The sequence below is a fragment of the Bufo bufo genome, chromosome 1 (genome assembly GCF_905171765.1).
Source record: "Bufo bufo chromosome 1, aBufBuf1.1, whole genome shotgun sequence".
Taxonomy (NCBI): domain Eukaryota; kingdom Metazoa; phylum Chordata; class Amphibia; order Anura; family Bufonidae; genus Bufo; species Bufo bufo.
This window is the reverse complement of record NC_053389.1, coordinates 186059395-186078170: the sequence shown is the minus strand read 5'-3', so window position 1 is coordinate 186078170 and position 18776 is coordinate 186059395. Positions and strand designations below refer to the sequence as shown.

Sequence of the window (18776 nt, the reverse complement as noted above, 5' to 3'; positions counted from 1 at the left end):
CCTATCAATCAGGGAACCCTACCTCCGTGTTCTAGATGATAGGATTATTCTCCGTTTGGATCCTGGATTTCTCCCCAAAGTCGTATCCAATTTTCATCGGAGCCAGGAGGTTACCCTACCTTCTTTTTGCCAGCACCCCTCTAATGATAAAGAATTGGCGTTTCACTCTCTGGACGTTAGACGGGCAGTCCTAAACTATATCACGGTGACTGAGAAGTTTAGAAAATCTGACAATCTTCTAGTCCTGTTTGGAGGAAGATTTAAGGGCCAAAAAGCCTCCCGGTCCTCTATAGCTAGATGGCTCAAAGAAGCCATTAGTCTTTGTTACCAGATACAAAACCTTACATGTCCAGTCAACATTAGGGCCCATTCCACTCGAGCCATGTCTTCCTCTCAGGCGGAGAGAGCTGGGGCTTCTCTGGAGGAAATCTGTCGTGCTGCCACTTGGTCCAGCATTCATACATTTATAAAGCACTATCGCCTGGATCTTTCCAGATCTTCTGATCTGTCCTTCGGGCGGAAAGTCCTCCAGGCTGTAGCCCCCCCTTAACTGATATATTTTTTATATCTCCTTGTATGCCGTCGTGATGATGCTATGGAAAAACCGGAATTAGTCTTACCGGTAATTCTGTTTCCATGAGATCATCACGACGGCACGTTATTCCCTCCCTATGATTTAAATCATTTTGACCTAGTAGGTCTCTAGAAGGTATGAAGTAATACCTTTGTTTCACTATTTTCCACCACCGGGTTGCTCTGTGTGATTTTGGAAACACTGGTGTTGGTGGTGGGAGGAGGGTATTTAACCTTTCTCTGTTCCTGCCCCTACAGAGGTCAGGGGTCAATCTCCTTGTATGCCGTCGTGATGATCTCATGGAAACAGAATTACCGGTAAGACTAATTCCGGTTTTTTCGCGGAAAACGGTTTGCGGCCCCATTCAAGTCAATGGGACCGCAAAAAAACGCAGAGGCACACAAGATTGTCATCCACGTCCGTTTTTTTCCCTATCATTTGCATGACAAACCTGTCTTAGACTTTTTTTACATTCCTTTATGTCTGGTGGTCCTCCAAAAATAAAGGTAGACGCACGGAAACGGATCACAGAACAACGGAACCCCGTTGTTCGCGGACCGATAAAAAAAATACGGTCGTGTGCATGAGGCCTGAACCTAGCCTTAGGCTACATGCACACGACTGTATGTGTATTGCGGTCCGCAAAAAAAAAACGGATGACGTTCCGTTTTTTTTTGCGGATCCCTTGTTATAATGCCTATCCTTGTCCGCAAACTAGAAAAAAATAGGACATGCACTATTTTTTTTGCGGAGCAACGGAACGGACATACTGATGTGGACAGCACATGGTGTGCTGTCCGCATTTTTTGGGGACCCATTGAAATGAATGGGTCCGCATCCTATCCGCAAAAAAAAACGGATCGGGCACTGAAACAAAATACTGTCGTGTGCATGAGGCCTAACAAGGTGACATGGTTCATGATATTTAGCAAACAGCACAGAATATCAACAGATCGTATTAGTAAGTGCCATATAGTCATCTTCTTATCTACACATTGGTCACAAGTAGCGAGAACGTGGCAAACCCCTTTAACTGTACACTATGCATGTTTTTTTTAAAGGGGTATTCACATGACATGCCGTGAATGTCCAATAGGTGCAGGTCCTATGTCCAGACCGAGGCCCTGTTGCATGCTGCCATGAATGGTGAGCAGACTGTGCATGTACCGGTCTCTCCATTAACTGCTGTGCGCTACCAAATGTACAGTGCTGTACCTGGTAAACCATGAAGAAGATGCTTCTTAGGGCTCATGCACATGACCGTTGTTTTGCGGTCCATTTTTCACGGATCCGTTGTTCCTTATCTGAGTTTTTTTTTTTTTCTGATTTAAGTCCTCTTCCGTTCCGTTATTGCACAAAACAGATCCATATGGTTTCCGTATTTGATCAGTTTTTTTGCGGATCGGAAACAAAAACGGTGACTTATTAATCACCAAACACATGAGCAATATGGGCTAGGCATAACATTTCCACAGTATGGAACCGCAAAATACGGATGAAATACGGATGTGTTCCGTGTGCGTTCCGTATCTTTTGCGGACCCGTTGACTTGGACCGTGATTTGCTGACAATAATAGGACATGCACTACTTTTTTGCGGAACGGAGATACGGAAACGGAATGCACACGGAGTAACTTCCGTTGTTTTTGCGGACCCATTGAAGAGAATGGTTCCGCATACAGTCCGCAAAAAAAATTAATGGAACGGAATCGGAAAGAAAATACGTTTGTGTGCATGAGCCCTTAGGAGCATCCTTAGGAGTCGGGTCCCCCACCAATCCAATATTAATGGCTTACCTTAAGGCCCAGCCACTGGATGTAAACAAGAATGATTCTCTATAAAGGCGCCATAAAGGAAGGTGAGCGTTGCCGGCACCGAATCTATCAAAGTGCTCCACAGTGAAGAACTGGAACATCTTCTGACTGTCCCGTCTAGGTGACCACATTAGTAAATCTGCCCTGTGTCTACACCCTCTGTTTCCAATATTATGGAAATTGTGTACTAATAACCCACGGTTATGTATTGGAATTTTTCTGTTGGCGTCAATGTTTTATTATATTTGCATTCAACGTAATATTGTGATCGTTTCATATTGCCATGAATAACCCTCTTGTCACGGACGTCACTTAATCAGATAACTGTAAGGTGTTTGTCCTGAATTTCCATACGCCCAGTCCACGCCACCATCAAGCAATGGGATGCTCAAATAGCTAATGTCCGATTAGTTTCATGATGTTGGGGGATAGGTAGATTTTACTATATAATTTTGTATTTTGATTTAAGGTTTTGCCTAGATTTCTGATCAGCTTCAATGGGGGATACTTCAGTGATGAGGAGCATGACCACGAGTCTGAGGTCTTGCTCATTTCAGTGCTGCCGACCAACCATCTACTATGTGTGTGATCCTCCCAACTCTTCCCCGAAAGCAGGTGTCAGAGGAAAGAAGGGTCAGGCATGCTGGATTTCAATATGTCTGATCCTTAGGTTCTCAGGAGAATTACACTGCCTCCAGAGGATTCTGGGGCACATTTACTAAGACCAGCTTTTTAACGCAGTCTTAGGCCTCATGCACACGACAGCATTTTTTCACGGTCCGCAAAACGGGGTTCCGTTGTTCCGTGATCCGTTTCCGTGTGTCTTCCTTGATTTTTGGAGGATCACCAGACATGAAAAGTGAAAAAAAATCTAAGTCAAGTTTGCCTTGAAAATGATAGGAAAAAAACGGACACGGATCACGGACGCGGATGACAATCTTGTGTGCCTCCGTGTTTTTTCACGGACCTATTGACTTGAATGGGTCCGTGAACCATTGTCCGTGAAAAAAATAGGACAGGTCCTATTTTTTTCACGGACTGGAAACACGGATCACGGAAGCGGGTGACAAACGGTGCATTTTCCGAGTTTTCAACGGACCCATTGAAAGTCAATGGGTCCGCAGAAAATCACGGAAAACGGAACAACGGACACTGAACCCAACAACGGTCGTGTGCATGAGGCCTTAGTTTTCCCCTCTGTGCTGCCGTTAGATATGTTATACGCTAGATACTCGTCATCAATTAGGCACATCTGTGGCAGTCCATGCGCCTGGAGTAAAAACTACGGCAGTTTTTAGGGTACTTTCACACTATCGTTATTCTTTTCCGGCATTGAGTTCCGTCCTAGGGGCTCAAATCCGGAAAAGAACTGATCAGTTTTATCCCAATACATTCTGAATGGAGAGTAAGGCTACTTTCACACTTGCGTTGTTCTTTTCCGGCATAGAGTTCCGTCACAGGGGCTCTATACCGGAAAAGAACTGATCAGGTATGTCCCCATGCATTCTGAATGGAGAGTAATCCGTTCAGTTTGCATCAGGATGTCTTCAGTTCAGTCGTTTTCACTGATCAGGCAAAAGAGAAAACCGTAGCATGCTACGGTTTTATCTCCGGCTAAAAAAACTGAAGACTTGCCTGAATGCCGGATCCGGCATTTTTTCCCATAGGAATGTATTAGTGCCGGATCCGGCATTCAGAATACCGGATTGCCGGATCCGTCCTTCCGGTATGCGCATGCGCAGACTGAAAAAAAAGGTGAAAAAATAAATGCCGGATCCGTTTTTGCCGGATGACACCGGAAAGACGGATCCGGCATTTCAATGCATTTTTTCGACTGATCAGGCATTTTTAAGACTGATCAGGATCCTGATCAGTCTTACTAATGCCATCAGTTAGGCCTCTTTCACACTTGCGTTGTCCGGATCCGGCGTGTACTCCACTTGCCGGAATTACACTCCGGATCCGGAAAAACGCAAGTGTACTGAAAGCATTTGAAGACGGAACCGTCTTCCAAATGCGTTCAGTGTTACTATGGCACCCAGGACGCTATTAAAGTCCTGGTTGCCATAGTAGTAGTGGGGAGCGGGGGAGCAGTATACTTACAGTCCGTGCGGCTCCCGGGGCGCTCCAGAATGACGTCAGAGCGCCCCATGCGCATGGATGACGTGATCCATGTGATCACATGATCCATGCGCTTGGGGCGCCCTGACGTCACTCTGGAGCGCCCGGGGAGCCGCACGGACGGTAAGTACACTGCTCCCCCGCTCCCCGCTACACTTTACCATGGCTGCCAGGACTTTAGCGTCCCGGCAGCCATGGTAACCACTCTGAAAAAGCTAAATGTCGGATGCGGCAATGCGCCGAAACGACGTTTAGCTTAAGGCCGGATCCGGATCAATGCCTTCCAATGGGCATTAATTCCGGATCCGGCCTTGCGGCAAGTGTTCCGGATTTTTGGCCGGAGCAAAAAGCGCAGCATGCTGCGGTATTTTCTCCGGCCAAAAAACGTTCCGTTCCGGAACTGAAGACATCCTGATGCATCCTGAACGGATTTCTCTCCATTCAGAATGCATTAGGATAATCCTGATCAGGATTCTTCCGGCATAGAGCCCCGACGACGGAACTCTATGCCGGAAGACAACAACGCAGGTGTGAAAGAGCCCTAAGTATACATTTTGCCTGATCCGGCAGGCAGTTCCGGCGACGGAACTGCTTGCCGGATCTCTCTGCCGCAAGTGTGAAAGTAGCCTAATCCGTTCAGGATGTCTTCAGTTCAGTCTTTTTGACTGATCAGGCTTTTCAGAAAACTGTAGCATGTTGTATTTTTACCTCCGGCCAAAAATCCTGAACACTTTGACTGACTGAACGCCGGATCCGGTCTTTTTCGCATTGACTTGCATTAACTCCGGATCCGGCGCTGTGTGTTCAGTCAAACCGGATCCGGCTTTTGCATGTTAAACCTGAAAAATGTGAAAAAAAAGTTAAAGTCCATAAATGGCGGATCTGTTTTTTCCAATGCATTTTTTCATTGTGATCAAAATCCTGATCAGGATTTAAATGTAATCCGTTTTTCCGGATCCGGCGGGCAGTTCCGGTGTCGGAATTGAACGCCGGATTAAAACAACGCTAGTGTGAAAGTAGCCTTAGCCAACATAAATTTGCAGGCACTAAATTCCTCTCAGAAGAGGTGGAAATCCAGCAATCCCGCACATTTACCTCTCCAAATATTTCCATTTTAAACAAATCCTGGTAATAGCGGCGGCTTGCGGCCACCTGCTGTGAGTCTGTGACACTAATTGGCTAGACAATTGCTCTCTGGTTAATCTGCACAATAATTGTAGCCCTGGAAGTTCTAGGGAGTGTGATTTCAGGCTCCTCATTTGCATTACACTGCTCTTTTGTTTCATGTGCTTGTTTCGAGGACAGATCTAGTCAACCCTCTGACAGAGTCTTTCCTATTCATCCCCCAGGTCTCCAGAGTGAAGGTGGGAAGCAGCTGCTCCTCTGTCTACACTGAAACCTGCCGGCACCATGGTATTTCAGGCGGTTGGGAAATTATTGGGGAAGCAGTGAGTATTTTTTCTTTTACGTCTTTAATTCAACTAAGGCTTTGTTCACATCACATTTTGTGAGCCTGTCCTGTGTTCACGCTGGAAAAGCTTCTGTACATATGCAGAATGTAGCCGTAGGCCCCTCTCGCCAGACGGAGGCTCAACGAGCGTTCTTTTGGCCTCCATCAGGCCGGTATTCGTCAGTGTAATGTTATTTTTACTGTATAGAAAAGCACAGTCGACTATACTACGCTATGGCGTATCCACTAAAAATAATTTATACTGTGCGGTATATGTATTATATATGGAAGTGTCTGGTTGACGTATGCTACTGTATGCCTAAGCAATGGCACAGGTCAAAGCCTTCAGGAAATTCTCCTGATGTATATATCAGAGTCCGGACAGAGCCTAACTGTTTACTTTCTACGCTATGTGTGATCGGGGATAAAAGGTTGTTTTAATGTTCTGTTTAACATGCATATTAAACACCACCATGTGTCTACCCTATGGAGGGGCAAACGCCTCAGCTATCCTACTTGGGCATACAGATGGCATCAGGACCCCCTTTCTGTTAGCCAATGAAGAGTGTCACTGGAAAGGGCAGATCCTGCTCTGAAGGACTCAACAGTGTCCAACTGTGACATACATGGTTCTCCTTTTATTTGAATAGGCACCCTATAATAGCTTGTACGTATGACTGCAGCTTGAGGACCCGTCTGCAGGTCCTCATTTAGAAAACAGGTTTTCTGGGAGGGCTAATCTTTTTAAGGATTTTTTTAGCCACATAGATATTATTATGATCATACGAGTTGGATACTTGTCGGTGGATCTGCCACCAATCTTGAGTCCGATTGTCTCATAGGAGTGACAGGTAGACTGGATTATAAGCCATTAGATCCCTTGGAGATCAGCGTTTCCAGAGTTCTTCAAGGTGCACAGAATGGAAGGCAGAGAAGGGGTAAAGAAGTAAAACTGTCTTCAGACCACTCTTTTTCTGTCTTCTACCCTAAATTAAGATGGAAAGCCTATTTGGAAGAGATTTCCCCACCAGATCATATAGGTGTGTGCGGGGATGTAAGTATAGGGGAGCTCGACCACCTTGCCTCTCGGGGCCTCAGCTGGATCGGTGGTCCATTACAGTCAATGGGCTGAGTAAAGCTCAGTGAAGGTGGAGTTCCCAGTGGTCATACACTCCTTAAAGGGGTTGTCCCATGAAAATTATTTAGGCAAATAATATCACATCCACTGTTCCATTCACTTCTATGGAAAATTGCCGTCCATTAGTCCCATAGAAGTGAATGGTGCTGTGGGCTGAGATTCAAACTACTGCAACTCTGGGAGGGAACTTGGGAACCCTCATTATCAGGACCGTGGGGGATCCTAGTGTTTTCCATAGTCTGTTAATTTTGAAATGAGGTCGGGGGGGGGGGGGGGGGGGGGGATTTTGACCTCTGATTACTCCGGAGATGAGCATACCAAGATCAGCCGGAGAGTCGCTTCTCCTTTTCACATTCAGCAGAGCTGAACTGGCATGTTAATGGAGGAGATAAGGATCTGATGTGATCCCTGTTCTGGGCCGCTAATCCAATCTAATGTCTGTGGTCAAGCTTGTTTATACAGCAATTGTGCGGCCGCCAAACAGTGATAGTGGCAGATACATGGCTTCCAGTCATTGCCTCGTCCTAAGGGCTCTATTACACCAGGTGATCAGGCCGACAATTGTTGGGAAGGAAGCGTTCACTGACGCTCGTCCCCATACTGAATCATTGTTTGCCAGCAGCAGACCGTTATTGCGATACATGATCTGCCGCTGACGAGCAATGATTTTTAAACCTGCTCACAGATTGCGATTGCCTGTTTGCGCGTTGATCGGGTAATTTGGCGGCAGAGTTACATAGGCAAATCATCGCTAAAGAGCGCTCCTACGTATGCTTGTCAGCGATGATCCGCATTTTGCGGACCGCACATCGCCGACACTCATAGAAAATGCCTTTTCTTGTCCGCATTTGCAGACAAGAATAGGACATGTTCTGTTTTTTTGTGGATTCGCAAATGTGTATGCGGACAGCACAATCCGGCCACATTAAAAATAAATGGGTCAGCACCTGTTCCGCAAAATTGCGGAACGGATGCGGACCCATTTTGCGGACGTGTGACTGGACCCTTAAGGAAGTACTGATAAGCAAATTCATCCGCGTTGATTAGATCTGCTGTCGGAGCAGGTATGACACATGACAAAGCTATTACGGTCTATTTTTACTTTACTACAATGCAGGAAATGTACATGACAAAAATAAAAGGACAATCGAAAAATATTTCAGAAATTCATTTAAGATAAAAAAAATAAAAGTAATTTCTCCATGCATACGTAAATACGGTTGAAGACCCTGTTTTAGGGGCTCAAAACTGGTTAACTGAATTGACATTTGCTAGGGGTCCCCAGGAGTTATATGAACTAACCCCTTCACTACCCCAGACCACCAGGGAATTTATAATTAACCTTTTCAATACTATAGACCACCATAAAAAAATATATATATAACTGTCTAAAAATGGCAAGTGGGGGATCTTGCTTTTGCCCGGGGGCCCATTTTCTATAAATATTGGCTCTGGGTACGGATATTGTAGATGTCGGATGCTGGGGGTTAGAGTACATTTTATATGGATACATACTGTAAATCCATAGATGTGTATCATGTCTGGACACACACAGAGAGTCATTATTTCAAGAGTCTCGGAGTAACAAGTGTGCCGTCTCAGATATAGAAGGAACAATAAAAAATTGAAAGTCAGTGAGTAATCATATGGCCGCCATTACCGCCCTCGATGGGACAGTCACCCGGATTTCTTCAACTCAGTTTGCCTTGTAATTCATTGATTCATCCCCTGTCCACTATTACAGCACAGCTAATCAAATCAGCCCTTCAGGAATCTAGGAAAGCTGGGTGACAACCCCATTGGGAACTGTAATGTATACTGGGTGTAAACGTGTCATCAATGTTCATTTATTAGGATGTTTTCCTAGAAGGTCGACACAATCCTTATTAGGGCCTTCTGAGTAATTAGAGGGAGAGAAGTGCAAGTAGGATACTTGGCTGTAAAGTTGTTGGTAGATTAGGGCAACTCCCAAAATGCCTGATTTTCCTGTTCTATCGCTGTCACGTGTCATTTCCTGCCATCCTCATACACATGAAGTCAGCCACAGATCAAACAGGGTGGAGGACGGGTGGCTACTTCCTCATGGGCTCCTTCCAAGATGATTAGATACTGCAGTAATATCCCCCCAAAAAAAAAAAAAATACTATGGGGGCTCAAATTGGACACCTACGGGTCTCGTCACTCCTTCCTTCTTTCCTTGACACCTGATTGACAAGTACACTAGCGTACTGCTACATTTTAGATGGAGGCCGTATTAGGTGGGTATTAGTCTAGTGGGATAATCTGACCTGCCTATCAATTATTTATTCATTTCTATGGATTCCATTTGCTTGAATGGTGCAAAACTGCAGTACCAGACACAACCTGTATACAAGATTGGCGCTGTGAGTGTGCATGAAGGCCACCATGGTTCATTATGTTTAGTCTTCAGGTCCTTCCTAACTAGTTGAGGATTTTGTGCAACATCATACTAACATTTCTTTCCTCTTTTCCAGCAGCAGTAAACTAAAAAAGAAGGTGGCAGCAGAAAGCGAGAAGCTCTACCTAGAGCCGCGCTATACTGGGGCTCGAATACTAGATGCTGATGTCTTAATGCTGGTGGCATTGCCGAAAGGACTCAATGTAGACGAATGGCTGGCCAGTAATGGTAAGTTGCCCAGTTCTTGTCTGGCTGTTCTCTTGATTGAAACCAGTAGTCTGTCTAGATCATTCAAAAGAGATGTAGCAGGGCTGAGTTTGTCACTTAGCGCAATGTTCTTATAGTTAGTGCTTTTACATGTGGTGTGTTATCTTACTTGGTTCATTGCCGCTGTGCACACTGCAGCTGTAAAGAGTTAAAATTCCCTCTGCTACATCTGTATGAACACAAGCTGCGGATTATCCTCAATGGGAAACTCTAGTAACCTTACCCCAACAGTAGTACAAATGAAAGGGCAGTCTGTTATTGTGTCTTACCATCATTAACTAAATGTCTCAACGGGACCTTTCTGTAGACTCAGAAGGAGCTTTATTATATGAGTGACTTCTTAAAGTAAACGACTTTTTACTCTAAAGATTATTTTCATTACTCTAGCTCCCATTCCTCCTTGGATATTTTTTTTAATTAGATTTTTTTTCTTTTATTTTTCTCTCAGATTTATCTCATTTGCAGTTCTCCCCTATCCCCCATGCTTGACACCTACTTCCTGGTTTCTCATGTGTCTACTGTCCCTTCATACCTTTGGGCAGTGAGATATGTCCTGACATCAGCAGATCATGTGACACTAACCACGCCACCTTTTTCTTACCAATGACGCGTGTGCGTCCTGTTTTAGGCTGGTTTCACACGGGCGTTGCGGATTGGGGCCGGATGCGTTCAGAGTGCGTTCAGTGAAACTCGCACTATTTTGCAAGCAAGTTCAGTCAGTTTTGTCTGCGGTTGCGTTTAGTTGTTCATTTTTTTTCCACGCGGGTGCAATGCGTTTTGATGCGTTTTTCACGCGCGTGATAAAAAACGGAATGTTTACAAACAACATCTCTTAGCAACCATCAGTGAAAAAGGCATCGCACCCGCACTTGCTTGCGGATGCAATGCGTTTTTCACGCAGCCCCATTCACTTCTATGGGGCCAGGGCTGCGTGAAAAATGCAGAATATAGAACATGCTGCGATTTTCACGCAACGCAGAACTGAAAAAACAACGCTCATGTACACAGACCCATTGAAATTAATGGGTCAGGATTCAGTGCGGGTGCTATGTGTTCACGTCACGCATTGCACTCGCTTGTGTGAAAGGGACCTTACATGGCTCCACTGCAGGACGTAACCAACAGCAACTAAATATCAAAACCGATTTACCACAGGGCGCAATGGTAGGCTAACGACTTTAGTAAAAGGCAGTGGTGGTATGGTACTTTGGGGAAAGTGATGTAACAGCGATATCTGTTGGGCGGGATACATTTATATTAGGGGCACAACCCCTTTAACGGTGCATTCACACGACCGTAAGTGTTTTGCGGTACGCAAATTACAAGAATAGTACATGCTCTATATATTTTTTGTGGGGCCATGGAACGGGACAACAAATCAAAAAAGTATATTAGGAAGTTGTACTTTTCATTAAAGGGGTTCTCCAGGAATTAAAAAAAATTAAAAAATACTATAAATATCTTCACAAATACCTTTTATTATTTAGAATGGCTTGTTTTTTCTGGAGAGCAACCATTAGGAGAAATTAAATGGCTGCTGTCCTATCAGTACACGCAAAACCTGTCCTAATCACACAGGTGGACAAGTTACTTCATCACAATGAGCCATAGTGCTGCCGCCTCCTCTTCTCTGCTTGTCAGGAATCCTGATCCTGAATACAGGTGAATCTCTGTGGGAATGGAGAAGATGAGGAGACCTGAGAGGAGAGTGAGGTGTGGTTAATGTGCAGCAGTACTTGATTACAGTCTCCATTGCTACAGCCCCACATTACCACATCCTGTCCGTCCTCTCTATACTTTGTCTCCTCATGAACTAAATTCCCCCAGAGATTCAGCTAAAGTTCTTATCATCTGTATTCAGGATCATAATCCCTGATAAGTAGAGAGGAGGAGGATGCAGCACTTTACCTCAGTGCTGTGTGATCAGGATAGGTTTTGTGTTAACTAATGGGACAGCAGCCATTTTGTTTCCCCTGATGATTGCTCCCCAGACAAAATGAGCCATTATAAAAAATAAAAGGTATTTGAGAATATATTTATAATAAAGTAATATTTTAAGTATTTTGATTTTCTTAATACCCGGAGAACCTCCTTTAAGCAGTGATTAAAGGGGTTGTCCTATAAAGAAGACTCCTGGGCATATGTCTGGGCGTGTGAACGTTTTAGAGGGATTCCCCTCTTAGGACCCCAATACGAGCCAGAACAGAGATCTTCTGTTCTAACCGACTCAAGCTATTTCTCCTAATCAGCCGCTGATTTCCTGACAATCTGCTATTTGCCGGGGCCTGGACTCGAGAGGATCAGTTAGTCGTCCAGTTATGTCTCTGAGACGTCCTCTTTTAACCACCTCCGGACCGCCTAACGCAGGATCGCGTTCCGGAGGTGGCAGCCCTGCGCAGAGTCACGCATATATGCGTCATCTCGCGAGACGCGAGATTTCCTGTGAACGCGCGCACACAGGAACGGAAGGTAAGAGAGTTGATCTCCAGCCTGCCAGCGGCGATCGTTCGCTGGCAGGCTGGAGATGTGTTTTTTTTTTAACCCCTAACAGGTATATTAGACGCTGTTTTGATAACAGCGTCTAATATACCTGCTACCTGGTCCTCTGGTGGTCCCCTTTGTTTGGATCGACCACCAGAGGACACAGGTAGCTCAGTAAAGTAGCACCAAGCACCACACTACACTACACTACACCCCCCCCCGTCACTTATTAACCCCTTATTAGCCCCTGATCACCCCTGATCACCCCATATAGACTCCCTGATTACCCCCCTGTCATTGATTACCCCCCTGTAAAGCTCCATTCAGACGTCCGCATGATTTTTACGGATCCACTGATAGATGGATCGGATCCGCAAAACGCATCCGGACGTCTGAATGAAGCCTTACAGGGGCGTGATCAATGACTGTGGTGATCACCCCATATAGACTCCCTGATCACCCCCGTCATTGATTACCCCCCTGTCATTGATTACCCCCCTGTAAAGCTCCATTCAGACGTCCGCATGATTTTTACGGATGCACTGATAGATGGATCGGATCCGCAAAACGCATACGGACGTCTGAATGAAGCCTTACAGGGGCATGATCAATGACTGTGGTGATCACCCCATATAGACTCCCTGATCACCCCCCTGTCATTGATCACCCCCCTGTCATTGATCACCCCCCTGTCATTGATCACCCCCCTGTCATTGATCACTCCCCCTGTCATTGATCACCCTCTGTAAGGCTCCATTCAGACATTTATTTGGCCCAAGTTAGTGGAATTATTATTATTTTTTTCTTACAAAGTCTCATATTCCACTAACTTGTGTCAAAAAATAAAATCTCACATGAACTCACCATACCCCTCACGGAATCCAAATGCGTAAATTTTTTTTGACATTTATATTCCAGACTTCTTCTCACGCTTTAGGGCCCCTAGAATGCCAGGGCAGTATAAATACCCCACATGTGACCCCATTTCGGAAAGAAGACACCCCCAGGTATTCCGTGAGGGGCATATTGAGTCCATGAAAGATTGAAATTTTTGTCCCAAGTTAGCGGAACGGGAGACTTTGTGAGAAAAAAATTAAAAATATCAATTTCCGCTAACTTGTGCCAAAAATTTTTTTTTTCTATGAACTCGCCATGCCCCTCATTGAATACCTTGGGGTGTCTTCTTTCCAAAATGGGGTCACATGTGGGGTATTTATACTGCCCTGGCATTCTAGGGGCCCCAAAGCGTGAGAAGAAGTCTGGTATCCAAATGTCTAAAAATGCCCTCCTAAAAGGAATTTGGGCACCTTTGCGCATCTAGGCTGCAAAAAAGTGTCACACATGTGGTATCGCCGTACTCAGGAGAAGTTGGGTAATGTGTTTTGGGGTGTCATTTTACATATACCCATGCTGGGTGAGATAAATATCTTGGTCAAATGCCAACTTTGTATAAAAAAATGGGAAAAGTTGTCTTTTGCCAAGATATTTCTCTCACCCAGCAAGGGTATATGTAAAATGACACCCCAAAACACATTCCCCAACTTCTCCTGAATACGGCGATACCACATGGGTGACACTTTTTTGCAGCCTAGGTGGGCAAAGGGGCCCATATTCCAAAGAGCACCTTTAGGATTTCACAGGTCATTTACCTACTTACCACACATTAGGGCCCCTGGAAAATGCCAGGGCAGTATAACTACCCCACAAGTGACCCCATTTTGGAAAGAAGACACCCCAAGGTATTCCGTGAGGGGCATGGCGAGTTCCTAGAATTTTTTATTTTTTGTCACAAGTTAGTGGAAAATGCTGATTTTTTTTTTTTTTTTTTTCATAGAAAGTCTCATATTCCACTAACTTGTGACAAAAAATAAAAACTTCCATGAACTCACTATGCCCATCAGCGAATACCTTGGGGTCTCTTCTTTCCAAAATGGGGTCACTTGTGGGGTAGTTATACTGCCCTGGCATTCTAGGGGCCCAAATGTGTGGTAAGGAGTTTGAAATCAAATTCTGTAAAAAATGACCTGTGAAATCCGAAAGGTGCTCTTTGGAATATGGGCCCCTTTGCCCACCTAGGCTGCAAAAAAGTGTCACACATCTGGTATCTCCGTACTCAGGAGAAGTTGGGGAATGTGTTTTGGGGTGTCATTTTACATATACCCATGCTGGTTGAGAGAAATATCTTGGCAAAAGACAACTTTTCCCATTTTTTTTATACAAAGTTGGCATTTGACCAAGATATTTATCTCACCCAGCATGGGTATATGTAAAAAGACACCCCAAAACACATTCCTCAACTTCTCCTGAATACAGAGATACCAGATGTGTGACACTTTTTTGCAGCCTAGGTGGGCAAAGGGGCCCATATTCCAAAGAGCACCTTTCGGATTTCACAGGTCATTTTTTACAGAATTTGATTTCAAACTCCTTACCACACATTTGGGCCCCTAGAATGCCAGGGCAGTATAACTACCCCACAAGTGACCCCATTTTGGAAAGAAGAGACCCCAAGGTATTCGCTGATGGGCATAGTGAGTTCATAGAACTTTTTATTTTTTGTCACAAGTTAGTGGAATATGAGACTTTGTAAGAAAAAAAATAAAAAAAAAAATCATCATTTTCCGCTAACTTGTGACAAAAAATAAAAAGTTCTATGAACTCACTATGCCCATCAGCGAATACCTTAGGGTGTGTACTTTCCGAAATGGGGTCATTTGTGGGGTATTTGTACTGTCTGGGCATTGTAGAACTTTAGGAAACATGACAGGTGCTCAGAAAGTCAGAGCTGCTTCAAAAAGCAGAAATTCACATTTTTGTACCATAGTTTTGTAAACGCTATAACTTTTACCCAAACCATTTTTTTTTTTACCCAAACATTTTTTTTTTTATCAAAGACATGTAGAACAATAAATTTAGAGCAAAATTTATATATGGATGTCGTTTTTTTTGCAAAATTTTACAACTGAAAGTGAAAAATGTCATTTTTTTGCAAAAAAAATCGTTAAATTTCGATTAATAACAAAAAAAGTAAAAATGTCAGCAGCAATGAAATACCACCAAATGAAAGCTCTATTAGTGAGAAGAAAAGGAGGTAAAATTCATTTGGGTGGTAAGTTGCATGACCGAGCAATAAATGGTGAAAGTAGTGTAGGTCAGAAGTGTAAAAAGTGGCCTGGTCTTTCAGGGTGTTTAAGCACTGGGGGCTGAAGTGGTTAAGCATTATTTACTCAAAATCTTTTACTTGACCCTTCTTTCTAAAGAGTCCAGGTTAAGGCCTCCTGCACATGAACATGCTTCCCGTGGCCGTGCTGTGGACTGCAAATTGCGGTTCGCAATGCACGGACACCGACAATGGGGCACCCGCATGCGGATCGCGGACCCATTCACTTGAATGGGGTTCGTGATCTGCACCGCGAAAAGATAGGACATGTTTTATCTTTTTGCGGAACGGAAGCACGGAACAGAACCCCACAGAAGCACTCCGTAATGCTTCCGTAGGGTTTCGTTCCGTGCTTCCGTTCCGCATCTCCGGATTTGCAGACCCAGTCAAGTGAATGGGTCCGCATCCGTGATGCGGAATGCACACGGAACGATGCCCGTGTATTGCGGATCCGCATATGCGGTCCACAATACAGCAACGGGACACCTACAGTCGTGTGCAGGAGGCCTAAGGCCTCTTGCATACCATACGAACTTCATATTATTTTTTTTTCTCTGTTTTACGTTCCGTTTTTTTTTTTTTTTTTTGCATTCCATATACGGATCCATTCATTTCAATGGATCCGCGAAAAAAAACAGAAGGTACTCCGTATGCCTTCTGTTTCTGTATTTCCGTTTTTCCGTTCTGTTCAAAGATAGAACATGTCTTATTATTGTCCGCCTAACGTGCAAGGATAGTACTGTTCTATCAGGGGCCAGCTGCTCCGTTCCGCAAAAAACTGAATGCACACGGACGTCATCCGTATTTTTTCTGCGAACCGCAAAATACTGAAAGCCATACGGTCGTGTGCAAGAGGCCTAAGGGACATGCAATGTAAGGCTACTTTCACACTCTTGTTTGGTGCGGATCCGTCATAGATCTGCACAGATGGATCCGTTCAGATAATACAAATGTCTGCATCCGTTCAGAACGGATCCGTTTGTATTATCTTTAACATGGCCAAGACGGATCCGTCTTGAACACCATTGAAAGTCAATAGAGGACGGATCTGTGTTCTATTGTCATAGAAAACTGATCTGTCCCCATTGACTTACATTGTATGTCAGAACGGATGCGTTTGGCTTAGTTTCGTCAGACGAACACCAAAACGCAAACGCTGCAAGCAGCGGAATGGAGACGGATCGGAGGCAAACTGATGCATTCTGAGCGGATCCTTATCCATTCAGAATGCATTAGGGCAAAACTTATCAGTTTTGGACCGCTTGTGAGAGCCCTGAACGGATCTCGCAAACGGAAAGCCAAAACGCCAGTGTGAAAGTAGCCTAACATACTGTTTGGGGTTGTCTTATAAAAATGACCTATTCCCTAATAACTATCACTATAATCAGCTGATCGCTGTGGGAACCCCTCCCAGTAATAGCGGCCACTGCAGGGGAAATATAGTATTGCAGGTCGGCCATTCCAATAAATTTGTTATGTTTGTCCGTCTTTTCTGTTACATATTTGTCATATAATTCACTACTGCATGCTGTTTTGTGGCTGTAAAACTCTTTGGCCATGTTTTGAAGCTTGCATGACACCAAGGGTGACAACATGTCTTCGAGACCTGTCCTGCATGTACCTTACATTGCGTTCTGTCTCATGTCCAGGCTGAGTTATGAGAGTGCGGTGTTTTTCATGCATGTGTATGTTTTCTTCTCTGTGGTATGTGGATGACTACTATGCTTTACATTATTGTCACATACCTGGAGCTTGAGTAAGAAACCCATTACTGAGCCATGTTGTAACAGCGGCCACGTTCTGCTCTAGAACTACGATGACCAATCTTCTGTATCTTGAGGATAATGCTATAACACATGGGGGGAGATTTATCAAAACTGGTATTAAGGAAAACTGGCTTAGTTGTCCGTAGAAACCAATCAAATTCCACCTTTCATTTTCCAAAGAAGCTCTACAAAATGAAAGGTGGCATCTGATTTGGTTGTTAGGGGCCACTAAGACAGTTTTCCTTTCTATCAGTTTTGATAAATCTCCCCCATTTAGCATATTCTACACTTTATGTACTATTGTGAGACACCACTCAAGATTAGACACTACTTTTGTTGGCCCTCTTCCTTTTTAGAATAGACTATATGGGTGGATATCACTGTTCATCCTGATCTTGTTAGTTCATGAATGAAGATTGAGGATTATGCCATTCAGCATCCATGGATGCTATGTGCACTACCATTAAAATCCACTTTCTGCTAGTTGTGTGGGACACCAGTATAAACTCTCAAACTGATTGTGTTAAAAAGATATGTCCTAAATGTCTGGGAGAGCAGGGACCCTGCGAACCCCTAGCTCCCTTTCCTTTTGAGCAAAGTGGTAGTGGAGGAGAAGCAGCAGAGAGTAGGCCAAGTGCTCAAGTCTATGGAAATGATGGAAACAGCCAAGTCACTGTGCTTGGCTTTTACACTATTTCCAATAGTCTACAACTCAGCTTGCCGTCTTTGTTTTCCTCCTCTCTAGTCCAACACTGACCACTTTGGATTGCTTAGTGGGGGCCACAATGCCCTCATTCTCCGTATAGGTTAGGGGTTCAGAAAAGTCTGTAACCAGAATAGCTACTCAAGCGTGCCCACAATACTGTAGACTTTGACCAGCTACTAGCCAGTTTACTTGACATTAGAGCAGAAAGCTAGGCACCAACAGCAAATTTTCAGCCCTTTGGCATCTGCAGAACATCTATAATTTTTCTGCAAAGATTCTGTCCTATATTCCAGAATCTTCTGGATCAGACTGACTCATACATCATGAAGACCACAGCCCTAAACAACAAACACTGAAGACTGGATGAACGTTGCGGTTAGATCAGCCCACACTTCCAAATAGGATATGTGGCTGCTAAAACCAAAGCAGTTTTTGCCATATGAATTGAATTTGTGGCTGGAACCGTTTAGTTTACTCTTATGAGACCTCAGTGAGTCAACCTCATTGGTTTATGGCATTCATCGCCTTCTGCTGAAGCATCGCCTGCTTTGAAGATGTCATGACATTGAGCTCTCAACATTGAGGCTCCCAGTTGTGCATAAATCATCAATTCCGTTTTCAATTTCTTTATAATTTTGTGGTTAAGCAAATTAAAAGGATCCTGAGAAGAGTAGTAAACTAGACCCACTAGGAAGATCAAGCAAGAACTGTATATGGGTCTGGTTATATCTTAGTGGAGTTTAGGCTGGGTTCACATAGGGGAGCTGGTTTGGCATAGGTTTTGATAAGAATGGGTAACTGAAAATTTTTTTTTTTTATCCACAATCTATTGTAGTGAGAACTCTAGATGTACATGAGCAACACTGAGCAGAGTGGATTT

The 18776-nt window shown here is 44.2% G+C and overlaps 1 protein-coding gene across 2 annotated transcripts in view; it reads left to right on the top strand.

Moving 5' to 3' along the window:
- Positions 1-18776, top strand: part of LOC121002061 (MOB kinase activator 2-like) — a 51028-nt gene that overhangs the window by 14134 nt on the left and 18118 nt on the right. Inside the window, exons 2-3 of one of the 2 annotated variants that reach the window (XM_040433372.1) lie at positions 5859-5957; positions 9596-9744. In XM_040433372.1, coding sequence (XP_040289306.1) covers positions 5920-5957; positions 9596-9744 — 187 coding nt within the window. In that variant the 5' untranslated portion in view covers positions 5859-5919. Of the gene's footprint in view, positions 1-5858; positions 5958-9592; positions 9745-18776 lie in introns of both variants that reach the window. The other variant, XM_040433367.1, reaches the window with a different exon arrangement.